Here is a 21,397-nt window from a genome sequence, read left to right as displayed (position 1 = left end):
ACTTATATCTAAATTATATTTTGAGAATTTGACTTTAATTTAAGGCTTTATGTCAGATATCAGCTGTTTATGATTCTCTGTGTTCTAGCATTAAAAATTTTTAAGATTTATTTTTGTAGCATTTTGTGGTATCTTAAAAATCTAGTGAAAATGTTTATTTTATTATTTGATTTGTAATGCATTCAGTCCAAGCTCATTTAACATCAGACCAAAATGTCAGATCTTTAAGTGTTTTAAAAACATTTTTATAATTTAATATAAAATTAAATTTAATGGTTATTTCTCTCCTGACTTACATGAACTTTAAATAACAAATTCACATTTTGATAGTCTTTACATACACTTTCAGTAGCTGCAAACAGTATTGTTAACTCTTGATTACTCATTCTTAACATTTTTCAAAGTTATTTAATAAAAAAAGATGAATATTATTCCACTGTCATATGTATTTGATCTTGGAATGCTATTTTAACATTTATCTATCTGACATTCTAGGAATTGACTGGACCTCAGATAAATAAATTTATTTATGGAACTGGAAACTGGTTTTTCTGTTAATTTCTTTAGTTCTATTTTTTTTTAATTGCCTTTCAATATTGTTTATATTAGTTTCAGATGTACAGCATAGTGGTTAGACCTTTGTATAACTTATGAAATGATCCCCCCAATAAATCTTGTACCCCCTTAACATAATACATAGTTATTATAATATCATTGACTATATTCCTTATGTTGTATTTTATGTCCCCATGACTATTTTGTAACTGCTCATTGGTACTTTTTAACTTCTTTAACTTTGGTTCTCAAACTCATTTAGTACAAATCAGATTGTTTTAGTTTGAAAGACTTTCTCTTTAAACTTAAGAATGCTTTGTTCATAAGAACAAACGGACAAAGAAGCAAGCATAATAGTTATTTAGTTCAATCCTCTCATTTTGCAAATGAGGAAACAGACTGAGGGAACTTGCTCCTTTTGCATGGTGACATTAGATTAGTAGTTTAACCACAACTGAAATTGATGTCTTTAGACCCCGGTTTATTGAATTTCCCCACTATACCTCCCTCTTTGTCACTGCGTGCTTCCACTAAGCCACATAAACTGCTGCTGATCTACCTGAGGATAATCTGATAATGAAAAGTAGATAATACTTGATTATACCTTGAACTATGGCTTGTGACATATTTTTGACTCGAGAAAAATCTATTAGCAGTAATGGCTATTTATAATATTTACTAGACCTATAATTTTTTTTTTCATCAATGCCTTTATTTCTTTTTAGAATTTATTGTTATTCACAATGGAATCATCACCAACTACAAAGACTTGAAAAAGTTTTTGGTAAGTAAAATGACCTGAAAAGACACTAGTCTTTGACAGTACTTACGCACTCACTCCCTTCCTCCCTCCTTCCTCCCTTCGTTCCTTCTTTGTTCCCTCCTTCTCTCCCTCCCTCCTTCCTCCTTTCTCTCCTCTCCTCTTCTCTTTTCTTCCTTTCCTTCCAAAAATTAAAAATTTTCAGTTAGTTGACATATTATATTAGTTTCAGGTGTACAACATAGTGATTAGACATTTATATAACTTATAAAGTGGTCACCCTGATAAGTTTAGAATCTGTCTGACATCATACATAGTTATAATGTTATTGACTATATTTCCTATGCTGTAGTTTACATTCCTGTGACTACTGTAATAATTGGCAGTTTGTACATCTTAATCCCTTCCCCTTTTTCACCCATCCCCCAAACCCCCTCCCATCTGGCAACTATTAAAATGTTCTTTGTATCTGAATTTGTTTCTGTTTTGTTCATTTGTTTTATTTTTTTAGATTCCACATGTAAGTGAAATCATATGGTATTTATCTTTCTCTGTCTGACTTATTTCACTTAGCATAATATCCTCTAGGTCCGTTCATGTTGTCACAGATGGCAAGATATCATTTTTTATGGCTGAGTAATATTCTATTGTATATGTATGTACCATATTTTTATTTATTCATCTATCAGTGGACATTTACATTACTTCCATATCTTGACTATTTTAAATAATGCTGCAGTGAACATAGGGTGCACATGTCTTTTCAAATTAGTGTTTTAGATTTCTTTGAATAAATACCCAGAAGTGGAATTGATGGGTCATATGGTAGTTCTACTTTTAATTTTTTGAGGAACTTCCATACAGTTTTCAGTAATGGCTGCACCAATTTACAATCCCACCAACAGTGCATCAGAGTTCCCTTTTCTTCACATGCTTGGCAACACTTGTTTGTTAATTTATTGATGATAGCCATTCTGACAAGTACAAAGTGATATCTCATTGTGGTTTTAATTTGCATTTCTCTGATGATTGGTGATGTTGAGCATCTTTTTACATGCCTGTTGGCCATCTTTATGTCCTCTTTGGAGAAATGTGTATTAGGTCCTCTGCCCATTTTTTAATCAAATTGTGTGTGTGTGTGTGTGTGTGTGTGTGTGTAAAGGCCAGTGCGTGTTTTAGTGTTAAGTTATATGAATTCCTTACATATTTTGGATGTTAACTCCATATTGACACCAGGGACTAGTGCTCCAATGGGAATGATGATCTGAGGTGGAGCTGAGGTGGTGGTGCTGGTGCTAGGGAGTGGCTGCAAATACAGATAAAGCTTCACTCACTTCTGCCACCACCTCTTGCTGTGCAGCCTGGGTCCCTAACAGGCAACGGACTGGTACCAGTCTGCAGCCCCAGGGTTTGGGGACCCCTGCCTTATCGGATATATCCTTGGCAAAAACCTTCTCCCATTCAGTAGGTTGTCTTTTCGTTTTGTTGATGGTTTCTTTTGCTGTGCAAAAACTGTTTAGTTTGATGTAGTCCCATTTGTTTATTTTTTCTTTTGTTTCCCTTGCCCTAGGAGACATATTCAAACATATTCCTAAGAGTGATGTCTGAGAGCTTACTGCCTATGTTTTCTTCTAGGAGATTTATGGTTTCAGGTCTTACAGTTAAGTCTTTAATTTGAGTTTATTCTTGTATATGGTGTTAGAAGGTGATACAGTGTCATTTTGCATGTGTCTGTCCAGTTTTTTTAACACCTTTTATTGAAGAGATTGTCTTTACCATATTGTGTACTCATGTCTCCTTTGTCATGGATTAAATGACCATGTAGGCGTAGATTTATTTCTGGGTTCTCTATTTTGTTCCATTGATCTATGTGTTTGTTTTTATGCCAGTACCATGCTGTTTTGATTAATATAGCCTTGTAGTATAGTTTGATATCAGGTAGTGTGATACCTCCAGCTTTGTTGTTCTTTTTCAAGATTGCTTTGGCTATTTGGGGTCTTCTGTGGTTCCATATAAATTTTAGGATTATTCTAGTTCTGTGAAAAAGGCCATCGGCATTTTGGTAGAGATTGCATTGAATGGGGTATGTTGTTAAAAAAGATTAGATTGCTTTGGGTAGTAATGACACTTTAACAATGTTAATTTCTTCTATCCATGAGCACAGTATAACCTTCCATTTATTTGTATCTTCTATTTCCTTTTTCAGTGTCTTAGTTTTTCAAGTACAGGTCTTTTATCTCCTTGGTTAAATTTATTCCTAGGGATTTTTTTTGGTGCAATTATAAATAGTATTGTTTTCTTAATTTTTCTTTCTGATAATTATTGGTGGATAAAAATGCAACTGATTTCTGAGTATTTTGTATCTTGCTACTTTATGGAATTCATTTATCAGTTCTAATAGTTTTTTGGTGGAATGTTTAGGGTTCTCTCTATAGCGTATCATGTCATCTGCAAATAATGAGTTTTGGTTCTTTCCAACGTGGATGCCTTTTTTTTTTCTTGTCTGATGACAGTACTTCTAATGAAGCTGTGAGGTTGTTTGTTGGGATGTGCAATAAACACTGTCCAGGTATGATCAAGTAATTCCTAACACAGTTACAAGGGTTTAGTGGTTTATTGGGCTTTTCTTTGTTGACAGTGGAACATTTTTGTTTCTTACATGAAAAGGAAATAATTATTTGGCTTTGTTGTGAATGACCCAGAAGATCAAATACAATTGGAATTTTGGGAATGTCTTTTGCATTGTGAGAGACCTTGTTTGTCATTTTTGGGCTGTGTAAGAAGAATAAGGACAGATTATATGAAGGTTCTATGTCCAGTGTAGCTGTCTATTATACAGTAATGATCACGATGATGATCTTCATGAACCTCCTCAGGGCTGTCCACTTGAACTTTCTGCAGTGATGGAAACCTATATCTGTACTGTCCAATCATAGTAGCCACTGTCCACATGTGGCTTTTGGGCTAAGTATGACTGAGGAGCTAAATTTAAAATTTTATTTCACTTTAAGCAACCTAAATTTAAAAAGCTATGTATACCTAAAGGCTATTGTATTGGACAGTACAATATCATTATTAAATAAAAAGTCATCATATATATTATGGAATTAATATTTTGTATTTTATATTTCATTATATTTTAATTATTTAAAATTTAATTCCTATGTGGTATATATAGATTTATGTAATTACAAGTCTGTGTTCAATTACTATTTTGGGTTCACATAATTAGATGGTGACCTTGATTTTGAACAGTGGATAATGGGATATGGTGTTCAAAAAAGATGAGAAATTGGTTAGCAAGATTTTTGAAGAAAAATTTTACAGAAAAGATTTGCATATTACGAATACTTCCTTAAATGTGTAATGTTTTTTTCTTTCTAATTACAGGAGAGCAAAGGCTATGACTTTGAATCTGAAACAGACACAGAGACAATTGCCAAGCTTGTTAAGTACATGTATGACAATCGGGAAAGTCAAGATATCAGTTTTACTACCTTGGTGGAGAGAGTTATCCAACAACTGGTATTAAACCACACTTTTAAAGATAATTATTGCCAACATGAATCACAATGAACTCTTAAAATTAGTTTGAGAAGCAGGAACTATGCTAATTTTTAAGTATTTTTGGCTTTTATTCCCTTATATATGTAACTATACAACTTGAATAATTTCAGAGACTGTTGTTTGACTGATTGACCCCTCCTCACACACACTTCAAATTCTACTTCTTTCACTGTAGCTTAGTGTCATGAGAATTAAAAGCAATATCAAATGAAACAGTTAGTCTAAAAACTGTACATACACACAGAAACCCATACGTCCTGCACACAAACATTGACACAATACACAGAGTCGGAGACTCATCACTTTCTTGCTTTCTGCTCCTCCAGTGTTATTTCCCAGTCAGTAACTTAGCACAACGGTAGCTTCAGTGAAATGCACTCTTCATTTTGGGGTAATGCCTGCATGTCTCTCAGTCAGCATAGTCAACTCTTTATTTTTCCTTATTGGGACTTTTCCTTGGCTCTTTGCCTCTTTGGAAAATTATTTCTCAGCCCAAGAGAAAAGTGGTATTCTTTTTGATCTCGTCCCAATTGCTCTAATTAAAAATATCAAAGATCTACAAAAGTCTAAATGCATAGTGATTTCTACACTCCTTCCTCACTCATAACTCTAGTTTTCCCATTTAAAAGCCCTTTAGTTCTCTCTGAGGGTCCAACCCTCACCTCCCACTTCCACCCTATCTGATGTTGTCTACAGCAAAGAAGAGACAGGAAAATAGAAAAAACAGGCCTGTTCCTTCCCTTTATTCAAGGCAGAGTAGTGAGCTTTCCTAGCCTTTGTATGTGTGACTGAGTTTGTGTTCTATGGTGATTTCTTCCCTCTCTTACCTTCTGTTTCTCCTTTATTCATTTTTGATTTCTTTAGGTCCTATACCTGGAAGGTTGGGTTGAGGGGGTGGTATGGTGTGCGTGTTAATTATTGTGATTGTATTTATCTCCACTGTCTAGGTCAAAAAGAGTGTAAGTTAACAGTGCTGTAAAATTACTGGGCCCGAGAATGGGTTTTGGATATTAACTTGGGACCTTTCCGATTTCTGTCCTCCCCTAATGTGTAGTATGGGAGATATGATGTATTTATTGAGAAATGTTAGTAGCATGTACAGAGGTGACTTTTAAAATGGTCTGCTTTGGAGCTATTTCAAGAATAGGCTTGGTTAAAAAGTGGGTTTTGAGTACACCAAAGCTCAGGAGGAAGTGTCTACTTAAAATTTAGACTCGTTTATAAACTAGTGCAAAAGAGCAGCTGTAGAAACAAAAAATTTCTGTGCTAAAGAGCCAGTATGTTTTAGGCATTTCACATTTGATAACTGATTATAATATATATTGCTAATGCATTTTTTTCCCTCCATAGGAAGGTGCTTTTGCACTTGTATTTAAAAGTGTTCATTTTCCTGGCCAAGCAGTTGGCACAAGGTATATATAAATTTAATAATGACTAATGATATATGTATTTTGAACTTTGGAATTATATATTTATTCTCTGTATACTATAAATGACTCTTCACTGTAAAAGCTTTGTCCTTTCTTAGAGATATTCATGTGAGCATATTTTCATATGTTCTTTATTGTCAGTTGTTTTACCACTCTTCCATTTAACAGAATCCCAAATACATTTTGATATTTATAATTGGCCTTTTGTCTATATTGGGGCATCATTGTTACTTTGTGAATTTGCATATTGAATATTCTCTACTTTTACGCCTAAAACTTAACTTTATCCACATTTTTGGAATTATATATTCTGGACAGAGCCCAAATAATTGCGCCATCACTATTTTGTTAGGATATTTAAGCCTAATCATGAGGAGCCCTAGAACAGTGAGGAGCCCTAAGATTTGGTAGGAGTTACCTGTGAAAGCAGTCTGACTAAGGAGAAGGTGCTAATTGTTCCTATACCGTTCACATATTGAAAGAAAGGTTTCATTTAACATTAAAAAGGAAAAAAATTTTAAGTGCGTTGTTACAGAATAGGAGTTGGCACACCTGTTCTTTAACTGCCCAGATCATATATATTTTAGGTTTGGCCATGTAGCCTCTGTAGCAGCTAGCTACTCAATTTTGCTGGTGTAGCATGAAAGCCACTGTAAAAAAATATGTAAAATAATGGGCATGGTTGTGTTCCAGGAAAAATAGACAGACCTGCCCTGTGGGTCATAGTTTGTTGACTTCTGTTATTGAATATTTTTTACTCTTATTTTTTCATTTGTTTCTTATAGTTTTTGAATATTTTTGAAAAATTCTGTTTATGTCGTTCTTTTGTTACATCTGAAGTTGACCTTGGAGGGGGAATTTAAACTTTATTTGAAGAGTGTTCCATCATCACATTTAAATTTTATATCATTAATGTGTTATTTATAAAAATGCTTTAATTCTGTTTAATTTTGTACTACCAGACGAGGTAGCCCTCTCTTGATTGGTGTACGAAGTGAACATAAACTCTCTACTGATCACATTCCAATACTCTACAGAACAGGTAAAAAGTATTCCTACATTGCACTATAGAGAAAATGTGTAAATTGAATGTAGTAGATATACAGAATTGTTTTCCTTAAATTGAAATAAATGCCTCTTTGGTCAGATCCACTCATATTATAGTTCTGTCTAGACATGAAAAGGATTTGTTTTGTGATTTCTCTGACGAGTAGAATTTTTTTCTGTTGTATGTCCATAGCTAGGACTCAGATTGGATCAAAATTCACACGGTGGGGATCACAGGGAGAAAGAGGTGGGAAATGCACTCTGCATGGATGGGGAGGAATCTTTTCCTCTTTTGTTCATTCTTTACTAATTCTTTGTTCTTGGAGTGAATGAATGTGCTGGGCCTCTAAAAATGTGCTTATTTTATGGGGAAACATATTTTGACATTTTTCTAATTTGCAGAGTATATTTTGTCTGTCTGCTTTTGGCATTTAGGAAACCGCTTTTAGTAATTTGTTTCTTTAAAGTCTCAGATTTGAAAAAATAATCGAAATTGTAAAGTTTTTCTTTTTTTTAGTTAAAATCATGTAGGATAACATTATAAATAAGATGCTAAGATTAGGAAAAGAGCATTGTGTGCTAGGCTATTATAGATTAAACTCGGTGATAGTTTGAATAATTCAGCCTAACATAGGTTTGAATGTTTTTTATTTTATGCATGACATTTTCCTTTTAGATTTATATTCAGTATGTTGATTGGCTTTGTTTTAATTTGGAATTATTGTTCTTTTTATATTTATGTTTGAAGTTTATTTTTTTATCGGACTTTCAGCTATACAAACTCTGGATCATTTTATTGCTATAATTAGACACACAAAAAACCGCTAATTTGCTCTTTCCATTTACTTATTACTAAAAGCTTTCTGTGTAAAAGACTGGGAGTAGTAAATTCAGATAATTGGAACCCATGTTATTGCTGTATAATTCTTGGTTTCTTGAAAAAAAGTTTAGCCAAATACTCTAAACCTATTCATTTTTAGATAATGGCTGCTTTCACTGTTTTATCTGTAGCAGAAAGTTACTTCCTTAAATAACCTTCAATCCTGAGATGTTAGAATTTCTTATCTTCCTCATTCCCCTCCCTCCCTTTTCAGAAGAAAAATTAGTCTAACAGGGAGAATACAGATTTTTAGATCCAGAGTTCTTTTAACAATTCTGCTAGTGTATGTATTAGTTACGTTACTTGTACATTGATTTAGGCTGCTTTTAGAAACAATAGAAAGACTTTGGCTAAGGTCTTAGGAAGTTGGAGGAAAAATTTATCATGAGACAGATCTTTTTTGAGATCAGGGTGTGTGTTTTAGTGTCTCTTATTTCTCTAGCTCCTAGTAGATAGATGGTGAGCAGCTCAGCAGAATTTTATTCATTTGTTCATTCATTCGTTCGTTTGTTCATTCGTACATTCATTCATTCATTCATTCATTACACCTACAGCACCTGGTTAGCAGAATTTAGTTTAAAAAGTATGTCCTATTATTGAAGAGGCTGTGTAAAAGGGAGAAACCTGGACTGGGTTTTAGGCTTTAACTGTTTTCTCCAGCTGACCAAATAAAGTGGGATCATAATAATTGTATTCCACTTAAGTCAAATCAAGTGAGATAATCAATATACGTACGGAAAGACATTTTATAATTGTAGGAGTCATATAGATGTCAAATAGTAATATTCTTTTCATTTAAATTGGCAATGATACCTCACATTCTTCTAAACATTGTAATTATATATATCTTGAAATAACCAATATTTGGAGAAAGAATGTAGTGAAACTCAACCTCATTAGGGCATTTTATAACCAAAGCTGGTAGTACTTATTTTAAAAATGTAGATGCTGGGCTGTCCTTTTACCTATTCTTAAATTCACTTTTTTATATACAATAAAGTTCACCCTTTTTGATATACAATTTTTTGAATTCTGTGAAATGCAAACAGTTGTGTAACCACCACCCCCACAATCAAGATTCAGAAAAATTCCATCCCTTAAAAAGTTTCCTCCAGCTGCCACTTTGTAGTTAACCCTTGTCCCCATTCCCAACCTCTGGCAAACATGGATCTGTTTTATCTTTCTGGAGTGTTAGCTTTTCTAGGGTATTACCTCGTGCTTATTTTTCAAAGTGTGGTATCTTTTCTACAGTTGAATTTGGATGGGAAGAGCTGTTTTGTTTTCATGCCTAAACCACACCGAATAATCATGGATTATGGAGAACTTTGGATGTATGTTTCTAAGAATAATTATTTCCAGGTCTTTATAGATATGCATTTTAGAGGATTGACACAATATAAGGTTTTACAAATATATTTATGGTATTCTCTGCCCATGGTGTCCATAGGTTTTAAGGTCTTGATCTTGGAGAAAGGTGCTTTTTTTTTGTCTCTATGACGTTTATATGGTCTTCAATTAATAGATTTTCCCCTCTTGTATTTGGCTAATTTGTCAAACTTTAGTATGATTTCCAGTGTTGACTTTAGTTGTGATTGAGCAGAAAGGAAAAAAAATCATCAGCGATTTGACGAATTAAGTAGAGATGACAGAATTCTAAAGTGCTAGAATGAAAAGGATATTATAATTGCAAAAGGACCATAATTTGTTTGACTTAAAAAGAATGTTAGAAAACTAAATTTTAAGGAAATAGAGGTTGTGGGTTTATAATAGTTTCATTCCTTATTAATAGGTACCACATATGATATACTGTGTATAGAGAGTTACAAGTACCTTTGTTTTGTTTTTAAATTACAATTACTATAGACTACATCTTGATCTGTTATGCTGATTTACTGTTAAAATCTAGAGAAACTTTGTTATGCAATAATAAAAATCACTGTGCCACTAATCTTCATTTTATTTTTCATTGCACAATTTTGATATTTTAAATGTAATTTTTATGATAAGTTTAGGTATTCAAACATATTAATTCCATCAAATTTTGTATAGTTAAATTAAGATTAAGTTATACATACTTTTGATTAAAAAAGAGTGATTCATGAATTATTTGCCTTTCACCTGGAAAAGAAATATATTAAAAATATTAATATTGTAGCCCTGTTATCTGCCACACCTCTTTGTTAGTTGCCATTTCACTCTACACTTTTTGTCTGTTGTTCTTGTTGGCTAAATGCATGGAAATAAGGTGATCTACCTGGCATTTAAAAATTGCTGAAATTATTTTTGTGTCGCTATGATTTTTCTTGTCGATTTTGTAGAAAATTATGTATATTTATATATTGGATATGGTTTTCTACATGTTTGCCGATTCTGTTAACTCTGTGCTCTAGGCAAAGATAAGAAAGGAAGCTGCAATCTCTCTCGTGTGGACAGCACAACTTGCCTTTTCCCTGTTGAAGAAAAAGCGGTGGAGTATTACTTTGCTTCTGATGCAAGGTGAGCTTCTTTAATTATTCCAAAGAGTAAAACTTCTTATGCTACAGGAAACTAAAATTCATTTTGTATAAATCTAGGCATGTCGTATAGAACTTTGTTAATTAAAGAAGTGAAGGTGACTTTGGAGATGAGTTCTAAGAGTACTTTTTCTCTAAATTCAAAGCATATAGGTCAGTTTACAAAGAACAGATAATAGTCCTTGAGACTTGTTCCAATGTATTTACTCTGAACTTTTGTATTGTTTTTAATTATTAGTTTATTTATTTTTATGGTGAAATTGGTTAACGAAATCCAATAAGTTTCAGCTGTACTCTTTAACAGTAAGGCATATATATGTTTACACTGTGTGTTCACCTCCCATAGTTAGATTTCTCTCTGTCACCAAATATTTGACCCCCTTTACTCTGTACATCTCCCCCCTCTTCCCCTACCCCCTACCCGCTGGTAACCACTAGTCTGTAGTCCATGTCCATGTGTCTCTGTTTGTCCTGTTCATTTGTTGCTTTTAGGTTTATATCCCACACATAAGTGATATCATGTGATTTTTGCCTTTTTCTGTCTGAGTTATTTTGCTTAGCATGATTATCTCGAGGTCCATCCATGGTGTCGCAAATGGCAGTTATTTCATCTCTTCTTATGGCTGAGTAATATTCCATTGTATATATGTACCACAGCTTCTTTATCCAGTCATCTATCTGTAGGACACTTCAGTTGTTTCGATGTCCTGGCCACTATGAATAATGCTGCTATGAACAACGATGTGCAAATATCTTTTCGGATATGGGTTTTCAAGTCTTTGGGGTAAATATCCAGTAGAGGAATCGCTGGGTCATATGGTAGATCAATTCTTAGTTTTTTGAAGAACTTCCATACTGCTTTCCATAGTGGCTGTACCAATTTGCAGTCCCACCAGCAGTGAATGAGGGTTTCTTTTTCTCCGCATTCTCTCCAGCACTTGTCATTACTTGTCCTGTTGATTACAGCTATTCTAACAGGTGTGGGATGGTAGCTCATTGTGGTTTCGATTTGCATTTCTCTAATAGCTAGCAATGTTGAGCGTATTTTCAAATATTTGTTGGCCATGTGGATGTCCTCTAGGGAGAAGTGTCTGTTCAGATCCTCTGCCCATTTTTTTATTGGATTTATTTTGTTGTTGTTGTTGCTGAGTTGTATGAGTTCTTTGTATATTTTGGCCCTTATCGGAGGCATTGCTTGCAAATATATTTTCCCATTCAGATGGTTGTCTCTTTACCTTGTTGACGGTTTTTTTTTTTTTTCTGAGCAGAAGCTTTTNATCAATGTTGTCGCAAATGGCAGTATTTCATCTCTTCTTATGGCTGAGTAATATTCCATTGTATATATGTACCACAGCTTCTTTATCCGATCATCTATTGTAGGACACTTCGGTTGCTTCCATGTCCTGGCCACTGTGAATAATGCTGCTATGAACATTGATGTGCAAATATCTTTTTGGATATGAGTTTTCAAGTCTTCAGGGTAAATTTCCAGTAGAGAGATTGCTGGATCATATGGTAGATCAATTCTTAGTTTTCTGAAGAACCACCATACTGTTTTCCATAGTGGCTGTACCAATTTGCAGTCCCACCAGCAGTGTATGAAGTTTCCTTTTTCTCTGCATCCTCTCCAACATTTGTTATTACTTGTCTTGTTGATTATAGCTGTTCTAACAGATGTGAGATGGCAACTCATTGTGGTTTTGATTTGCATTTCTCTAATAGCTAGCCATGTTGAGCAATTTTTCAAATATTTGTTGGCCATTTGTATGTCCTCTAGAGAGAAGTGTCTGTTCAGATCCTCTGCCCATTTTTTGATTAAATCATTTGTTTTTTTTGTTGTTGTTATTGAGTTGTATGAGTTCTTTGTGTATTTTGGATGTTAGGCCGTTATCGGAGGAGTTGCTTGCAAATATATTTTCCTTTTCCGATGGTTGTCTCTTTATCTTGTTGACGTTTTCTTTTGCTGAGCAGAAGCTTTTTAGTTTGATGTAGTCCCATTCATTTATTTTAGCTTTTACTTCCCTTGCCTTTGAGGTCAAATTCATAAAATCCTCTTTAAGTCCAAGGTCTTTGAGTTTAGTTCCTATGTTTTCTTCTATGCATTTTATTGTTTCAGGTCTTATATTCAGGTCCTTAATCCATTTTGAGTTAATTTTGGTGTGTGGTGATAGACAACAGTCTAGTTTCATTCTTTTGCAGGTGCCTTTCCAGTTTTCCCAGCACCATTTATTGAAGAGGCTTTCCCTTCTCCACTGTATATTTTTGGCTTTTTTTGTCCAAAATTATTTGCCCATATGGGTTTACTTCTGGACTCTCAATTCTGTTCCATTGGTCTGTGTGTCTGTCTGTTTTTCTGCCAATACCATGCCATTTTGATTACTGTCGCCTTGTAGTATAATTTGAAGTCAGGCAGAGTGAAGCCTCCATCTTTGTTCTTTTTTCTCAGGATGGCTTTGGCAATTCGGGGTCTTTTGTGCTTCCATACAAATCTGATGATTTTTTGTTCTATTTCTTTAAAAAAAAACCAATGGGATTATGATGGGGATTGCATTAAATCTGTATAATGCTTTAGGTAATAAGGTCATTTTAACTACGTTGATTCTTCCAATCCAAGAACACGGAATATCTTTCCATTTCTTTGTATCTTCTTTGATTTCTTTTAATAGGGTTTTATAGTTTTCATTATATGGGTCTTTCACATGTTAAATACATTTAAATTTCTTCTAGGTCATTAAACCTAATGTTTCATTAGGTTTATTCCTAGGTATTTTATTCTTTTTGGTGCAATTGCAAAGGAATTATTTTTCCCACTTTTTTTTCTGACACTTCATTATTAGAGTATAGGAATGCTGTGAATTTTTGAATATTGATTTTGTATCCAGAAACTTTACTGTATTTGCTTATTGTTTCTAGTAGTGTTCTTGTGGAGTCTTTAGGGTTTTCTATATGGAGAATCATGTCATCTGCAAATAGTGACAGTTCGACTTCTTTGTTTCCTATTTGGATGCCTTTTATGTCTTTCTCTTGTCTGATTGCACTCGCTAGGACCTCCAATGTTATATTGAATAACAGTGGTGATAGTGGACAGCCTTGCCTTGTTCCTGATCTTGGAAGGTTTTTAGTTTTTCACCATTAAGTATAATGTTGGCTGAGGGTTTGTCATAAATGGCCTTTATTATGTTAAGGTACTTTCCTTCTATACCGATTTTTTTAAGTGTTTTGATCGTAAATGGATGCTGTATCTTGTCGATTCTTATTTTTTAATTTTTTAATTTATGTGGTGTATCACATTAATTGATTTGTATATGTCGAACCATCCCTGTGCCTCTGAGATGAAGCCCACTTGATCGTGGTGTATAATCTTTTTAATATGTCGCTTTTTCAGTTCTTTAGTATCTTATTTAGGATTTTTGCATCTGTGTTCATGAGAGATAGTATTCTGTAGGTTTTTTTTGTGTGTGTTATTTTTACCAGGTTTAGGTATCAGAGTAATACTGAACTCATGAAATGAATTGGGAAGTATTGCTTTCTCTTCGATTCTTTGGAGGAGTTTGAAGAGAATAGGTATTAAATCTTCTTTGAATGTTTGGTAGAATTCACTGGTGAAGCCATCTTTTTAATGGGTTTTTAATAATTGTTTCAATTTCCATACTGCTGATTGGTGTATTTAGATTTTCCAGATCTTCTCGAATCAGTCTAGGAAGGTTGTATTTTTCTAAGTACTGGTCCATTTCTTCTAGGTCATTAAATTTGGTGTTATATACTTTTTCATAGTATTCTTGTATGATCCTTTGTATTTCTACAGTATCTGTCGTAATAAGAGCTTTTGTATTTTTTTTTTTTTCTCTTCCTTTAGGAGTCTTAGGTTTTGGAGGGAGGAGATATTTTAAATTGGAGAGTAGAATGACTTAGTATCCCACTGATTATTGTATTGTTGCTAAATTGTTGTACTTTTAGCCCAGTGTAGACACTTACCTTTTCAGTTCAGAAGTAATTGGCAACATAATCACTTTTATAAAGAAAATAGTACTAGACTAAGAGATTCTGAGAGAAAATGCAGTGGGATGCTTAGATGCATATATTCATGAAATACTGATAGTAATGAGGATAAAATAGAATCACTCAAATTGCCAACAAGTATTTGAGTCATTGATTGTGTCTGAAAGTAAGGAGATCTAAAATCGAAAAATGATAACAGTTTAGAACTGCAGGGAATATATTATCTTAGTAGGATTTTTATAGGTGCGTAAGATGTGTAGTCACTGCTCAGACGTGTCATTGCCGTCATTAAGTAGGTTTATTAGAGTTGATAGTTATGACAAAAACTGGAAGTTGCAGAAGCATCTCAGTCTTTTTTCATTCACTCATGCATTCATATTGAACACCCTTACAAAGCTGTATGCTGGGTTCAGGAGATAATGGTGAGTTAAAATAAAACTATTATTTGTCCTTAAGGAGCTCTTGCTTAATGGAGGAGACACATTTTAATCAATAGTCACACAAATGTAGAATTCCAACTGTGATAAGAGCTATAGAATGCTTATAACAGAGTGACTCACTTTCCTATGGGTAAATTTCTTTAAGGGAATGATGTTTGACTTGAGAGTTAAGGAGATAATTAGGAGTTAATTAGGTGAAGAGGTAGAGAAAAGCACATTTATTCTCTGCAGATGGATCAGCCTGTGAGCACTTGGAATGGGTGGGAACATGGCTGGAGTAGAGAGAGGAAGTTTGGTGGCTAGAGGGGGCAGTAGCGGGTCATGGTAGGGCGTTTTGTTTTCCTAAGAGCCAAGGGGAAGCTGTCAGGTGGTTTTTTGGGTGAGGGAAAAATCTTGATTAGAGTTGCCTTTAGATATCCATTTGGGCAGAAACAGGATGGATGGAGGGAGATTAGAGGGAGTGTGGGTGGACAAGTTAGGAGTTTTCTGTAGTAGTCCAGCCAGGAGCTGATGGTAGCTTGAACTGGTTTGTGGACTTAGAAGCTTTGAGAAATATTGAGGAGTTAAAATTGGAGGACTTGGTGATGGATAGAATGAGGAATAAACAACCATGCTTTCTTTGTGATTTAATCTAATTTGGTTTATGTTGCTACATAAACCTTTTATTCAGTGTCCCCAGTGACCACTCCACAGCCTTACTCCCTTGTAGGGAATGGCATTGATAATCAGAAAGCCATCAGTGATATTGCAGGGTGATAGAGTTTGTATTTAAATTTGGTCCTTGTGTCCTAATGATAATTTTATTTGTAATAATAATCCTTGATTATTGATTGCAACATCTCCTTGAATGTTTTACAGTGCTGTCATAGAACACACCAATCGCGTCATCTTTCTTGAAGATGATGATGTAGCAGCAGTGGTGGACGGCCGTCTTTCTATCCATCGAATTAAACGAACTGCGGGAGATCACCCTGGAAGAGCTGTGCAAACCCTCCAGATGGAACTCCAGCAGATCATGAAGGGTGAAAGTTTTTGTCATGTTATAGCTTGGTGTTCTTAATGGAAAGGATACATTCTACTTCCTGTCCTGTTGTAGAAATCTGATAACACAATGCTGAGCGAAATCTTCCACATGATTAATGAAGGGATAACCCCAGGAAAAGGGGTGATTCTCTGGAAAAATTATCTGCTAGTTTTACAATAGTTCTCGTTCACACTAATTCGTGGTTTGTTGTTGCTAACATTAAAAAAAGAGATTGATTATTTAAATAGTATTTGATATTTTTCAGATACTTTATAAACATAGTTTCTCTTCTATTCTTTATTCCTCTCTTATTCTCTCTGTGCTCCAGTTTTCTCATATATAAAATGGGGATAATAGGACGCTACCTCATTAGGTTGTTTTGGGGATTAAGAGAGCTCATGTATGTAGGGCCCTTGATCAGTGCCTGACTCACTTAATGAGCCCCGCATAATGTTGGCTGCTATTAATCATTATGATTATTGAGATTACGGTTTTTCTCTTTTCTGATGGGGTTGTGGTGGGAATAAAAGCTAACATTTATCGTGTAACTGCCATATGTCAGGTCTTTGCTATATGGATCCACACTGCAATGCTATGAGGTAGCCGCTTTTCTTATTTTACACATTAAGGAATTTCCCCAGAGCCACTTAGCTAGTAAAGAATAGAATCTTTATTTGAACCTAGATCTGGCTCCAAAACTTAAGCTTGTCCCACTCCCCTGTTTTGCTATAACTGCATATTTCAAGTGTGAAGTTAATAACTGTGATTTTTCCTTCTTACTCATTTTTCTTCATATAGGATAAAATACCATATATGAATATTGTTCTCTATTGCATGACCTTTTGTTTCTTAACCTTTAAGATTATGTTAAAGGAGGTAGACTATTAGTTTTGTACAGATTTCTTATTCTTTGGCTTATTTTCGTTTTAATGATGTAATTTATATTACTTTAGGCAACTTCAGTTCATTTATGCAGAAGGAAATTTTTGAGCAGCCAGAGTCAGTTGTGAACACAATGAGAGGAAGAGTCAACTTTGATGATTATACTGGTAATTACATGTGAATTATTTTATTATTTCAAAGTCTCCTGTGGGGTTGGCATAGACAGCCTGAAAGTTCATTGTCCTTGATAGCCTTATAGAGCAGCTCTGGCCATCAGTGAGGCCAGAAAGTCCTTCATGTATTATTCCACTGATACGAGATATACTTAGAATAGTCAGATTCATAGAGACAAAAGGTAGATCAGTGGTTACCAGACACCAAGGATTGGGGAGCGATGGCGAGTTATTATTTAATAGGTATAGAGTTTCATTTTGGGAAGATGAAAAGGTTCTGGAGATGGATGGTGGTGAGATTTGCACAACCGTGTGAATGTGTTCAATGTCACTGACTTGTAAACTTAAAAACAGTTAAAATGTTAATTTTATGTATATTTCACCATGATTAAGAAAAAGTGAATAATAACTAATGGCTGCAGGGAGCTGAGGGGAGGAGGGAAAGGAGAGTGACTGCTAGTGGATTTGGGGTTTTTTGGGAGGGGTGATGAAAACGTTCTAAAATTAGATGGTGGTAATTCAGAGTTGTACAATACACTAAAAAAAACACTGTACATTTTTAAAGGGTGAATTAATGGGATGTGACATCTCAATAAAGTGATTCTAAAAAATATAAAAAATAACTAGAAAATCACATTTGAAAATTATTGTCAGTTACAGGTATATTAAGGTGATTTTCCTGAGGGAAAAAAGTCCTTCAGTATACTATTAAAAACATTTAGCTTCTTTTCAGTTCAACAAACCTTTGTTTGGCACCTGCTGTGTACCAGAGACTGTCCTGGGCACTGAATTCTAAGGAGAGACCTGGTCCCCTTGCTGGGAAGCTTACATATCTCTGCTTAGCCTGCCTGGGTTTTCTCTCTCAGCTTATAAATGAGTAAAGGTCTGAACTTCCCCAGAGGTTTTTCCAGGTGTTTGCCTGATGCCTTATGGGATAACCTGTACTTTCCTGTGTGTTTAAGATAGAGGTGAGAGTGCAGCTCTGCTCTTATTTCTGGAAATTCTCTCTGGATCTGTGTCGCAGGAATTTGTGCACCTTGCTGAGATGTGTTTAAGATTGACAGCCTGTGGTTATAAGATGCTCATAAACTGTACATTGCTAAGTTAGGTTTTTGGAACACTTTGTTTATTATGACAAGTTTAATAAACAGTTTAACAAAGAAGCTTTGGGCTAAGCTTCTCAGTGTTAGGAATTAGTTTTCGAGAAATATTAGCAGGTATGCAAAAATCTTTTTCTGAATCTGTGTGTCATAAGTATAATATGAAGTGTCTTCTTCACACCAAGTCCTGCTAATGGATAGAGAATGATTTCTCTGAATAAATGGTGTCTTTAGATCTTGTTCATTTCTGAGCAGCATCAGACTCCCTTTCAGCAGGAGAGATTCGTTGGAGGCTGAATTATGAATTGAACATCTGTGTGCAGAGCACCATGCCGAACGTATCAGGGACTAAAGGGGAGTTATTTCTGATCTGGTGTCCTCGAGGTTCTTGTAATCTAGAAGGGGAGTGAATATATTATTAAGCACAAGTAAAATATGGCATTAGAAACGCAGTTTAATGTTGAAATATTTAAAGATTAATATTGAATTCAGAGAAGGTAGAGAATGAACCTGTTTGTGGACAGGGGCTTTGGGACCAGGAAGGCTGCTCGAAGTGGGCAGTTGTGAGTTTAAGGGATTTGGCAGATTTAAATAGGTGAAGATGAGATAGAGCCATTGAAGTGGGATAGAATAGTATTAGCTAAGGGGATATAGTGGAAAACCAGTGAGCTCTTTATGGAATAATATGTAGCCTGGTTTGTCTACCCATCCTAGTACTTGAAGAAGAGTAAAGAACAGTAAGTCTAAGAAAGAAGGTGAGAGGAGCTGTCAGGGAGGGCCATGAATGCAGGTATGCAATGTGGTGGGGGTGCCTGGGGTACCTCCTTTTGTAGAAAGTGTAGAGCTTTTAGGAAACTTAGGAGAGAGACTTAGAAGCTAAGGGTGATCATAGCTTTACTGCGGTGAACTGGATATCCGTCCTCCAGCACTGGAGGAGTGAGTGGTTGAAATGTGGTTGCCAGTTAGGATGTTGTCATGTCTGGGGTAAAGTGACAGGGAGGGGGAGGGTAGTGGGGACCAGGAGATAAGCAGGAGCAGTATAAACCAGGACCTGCATCTGTGTGGGGAAAGGAGCGTTGTTGAAGATAGTTGAGCTGAAGGAACTGGGAGAATAGCAGTAAATACCATTTGTGGTTTTTATAGAAATCGGATCAGTTGAAAGATTTATAAGGGAAGAAGACGAGACAACTTTGAGAAGTCATGATTTTAAAAAGCACTTTTATCTATGTTATATGTTCCTTGTAGAAATTTTGTAATATAATATAAATAATTGTGTTTCTTTGTTGTTAAGGAAATTGAGGCTCTGTCAGTTCGCCTGTCTTGCCAAAAGTCACGTCACTGGTCATTGATGGAGCCAGACCAGCTTCCTGTGTTCAGTGGTGTTCCTGAGTGTGCTCCATCCCCGCTTCTGTCCTCTGGGCACTCTTGTTGCTTCCTGTAGTTGTGGCCTGACCTATCAGAATTAGGCTTCTCTCCAAAGCATCATCAGTTTCGACCTTGGGCAACATTTTCCAGAACTACCTCAGACTTCTCTCAGCCGGCAGAGGATTTCCTAGGACTAATTTTAGGGAAACACTTGTGACCAGCTAATCTCACCATCTTACCTCCCCACCATTCTTGGTCATCGTCTGAAATAAAGTCTCTCTGATAGTCCATCTGCTTTTATACTGAGTCATCTCCAAACTGATTTGCTTTTGCACAGCCCTGACTCAGCCTCTTACTGTTGTTGCTCCTTTCTTCTCAGACCTTTTCAATACGTGCCAAGGTCTGTGGAAGAACATTGTGGGCAGAGGTACATAAATGGGCTTGATGTAGTGCAGGAACACACAGAAGGCCAGTTTGGCTGGAGTGGCCTGGGTGAGAAGGGCAGTGCTAGGAGATTAGGTCAGAGTTAAGCAGGGACAGGGCATGTGGACACTCAAAGGCTGTAATAAGGGGTTTGGATTCTGTTCTAAGTTATCTGGGAAGCCAGTGAAGGTTTTGTTGTTTTATTTTACACTTTACTAATTTTTTAAAAATTGACTAATTAAATTTTTTATGATGGCATTGGTTTCGTAAGTTTAAAGCTGTTCACTTTAACAGTAAGGCATATATATATATTTACTCTGTGTGTTCACCTCCCATAGTTAGATTTCTCTCTGTCACCACATATTTGACCCCCTTTACCCCGTCTACCTTCCCTTTCCTCCCCCACCCCTTACCCGCTGGTAACCACTAGTCTATAGTCCATGTCTATGAGTCTCTGTTTGTCCTCTTCATTTGTTGCTTTTAGATTTATATCCACATATAAGTGTTATCATGTGATTTTTCAACTTCTTCTGTCCGAGTTATTTCACTTCCCATGATTATCTCGAGGTCCATCCATGGTGTCACAAATGGCAGTATTTCATCTCTTCTTATAGCTGAGTAATATTCCATTGCATATATGTACCACAGCTTCTTTAGCCAATCATCTATCATAGGACACTTCGGTTGCTTCCATGTCTTGGCCACTGTAAATAATGCTGCTGTGAACATCGGTGTGTAAATATCTTTTTGGATATGGGTTTTCAAGTCTTTGGGGTAAATGCCCAGTAGAGGGATTGCTGGATCATATGGTAGATCAATTCTTAGTTTTTTAATATAGAGAAATGTATGCCCTCTCAGTATTGAAATTTAAAAGGAAGAACTTAAAATTATTTAAAAAGAAAGCAAAAACATATACTTTGGCTTCATGTTATAGCCAATTAAGGTAGAAAAAAGGGTGGAGAGATGAAGAACAGGGACAAAGTAGACAAGGCTGGTGGTGGGTCGGATGCAGGAGGATGCTGCCCCGGGTGTGTCACGTCCGACTTCTCAGCCAGACTCTGAACTGTCTGAGAGCTCTGGTAGCCACACAGTGCCTCAGACCATATATTCACTTGGTGGATGCTCAAGAAATATTACTTCAATAATTGAATGAATGTTGAATGAAAATTTCTCACAAGTAGAAAGCTAGCTTTGTGTAGAAGGTTCACAGACAAGATACCCTTAGAAGAAAACTTACAT

General features: G+C 35.4%; 1 protein-coding gene across 2 annotated transcripts in view; it reads left to right on the top strand.

Moving 5' to 3' along the window:
• Window positions 1-21,397, top strand: part of GFPT1 (glutamine--fructose-6-phosphate transaminase 1) — a 53,441-nt gene that overhangs the window by 16,178 nt on the left and 15,866 nt on the right. For both annotated transcript variants that reach the window (XM_039852451.1, XM_039852450.1), the window contains exons 5-11: window positions 1,281-1,339; window positions 4,706-4,840; window positions 6,233-6,294; window positions 7,275-7,354; window positions 10,630-10,735; window positions 16,050-16,213; window positions 17,169-17,264. In XM_039852451.1, coding sequence (XP_039708385.1) covers window positions 1,281-1,339; window positions 4,706-4,840; window positions 6,233-6,294; window positions 7,275-7,354; window positions 10,630-10,735; window positions 16,050-16,213; window positions 17,169-17,264 — 702 coding nt within the window. The remainder of the gene's footprint in view (window positions 1-1,280; window positions 1,340-4,705; window positions 4,841-6,232; window positions 6,295-7,274; window positions 7,355-10,629; window positions 10,736-16,049; window positions 16,214-17,168; window positions 17,265-21,397) is intronic.

Source organism: Pteropus medius, unplaced genomic scaffold (genome assembly GCF_902729225.1).
Source record: "Pteropus medius unplaced genomic scaffold, Ma_sr-lr_union100, whole genome shotgun sequence".
NCBI lineage: Eukaryota > Metazoa > Chordata > Mammalia > Chiroptera > Pteropodidae > Pteropus > Pteropus medius.
Note: the sequence above shows the minus strand (reverse complement) of the source record. Positions and strands in the feature narration are given on the sequence as shown.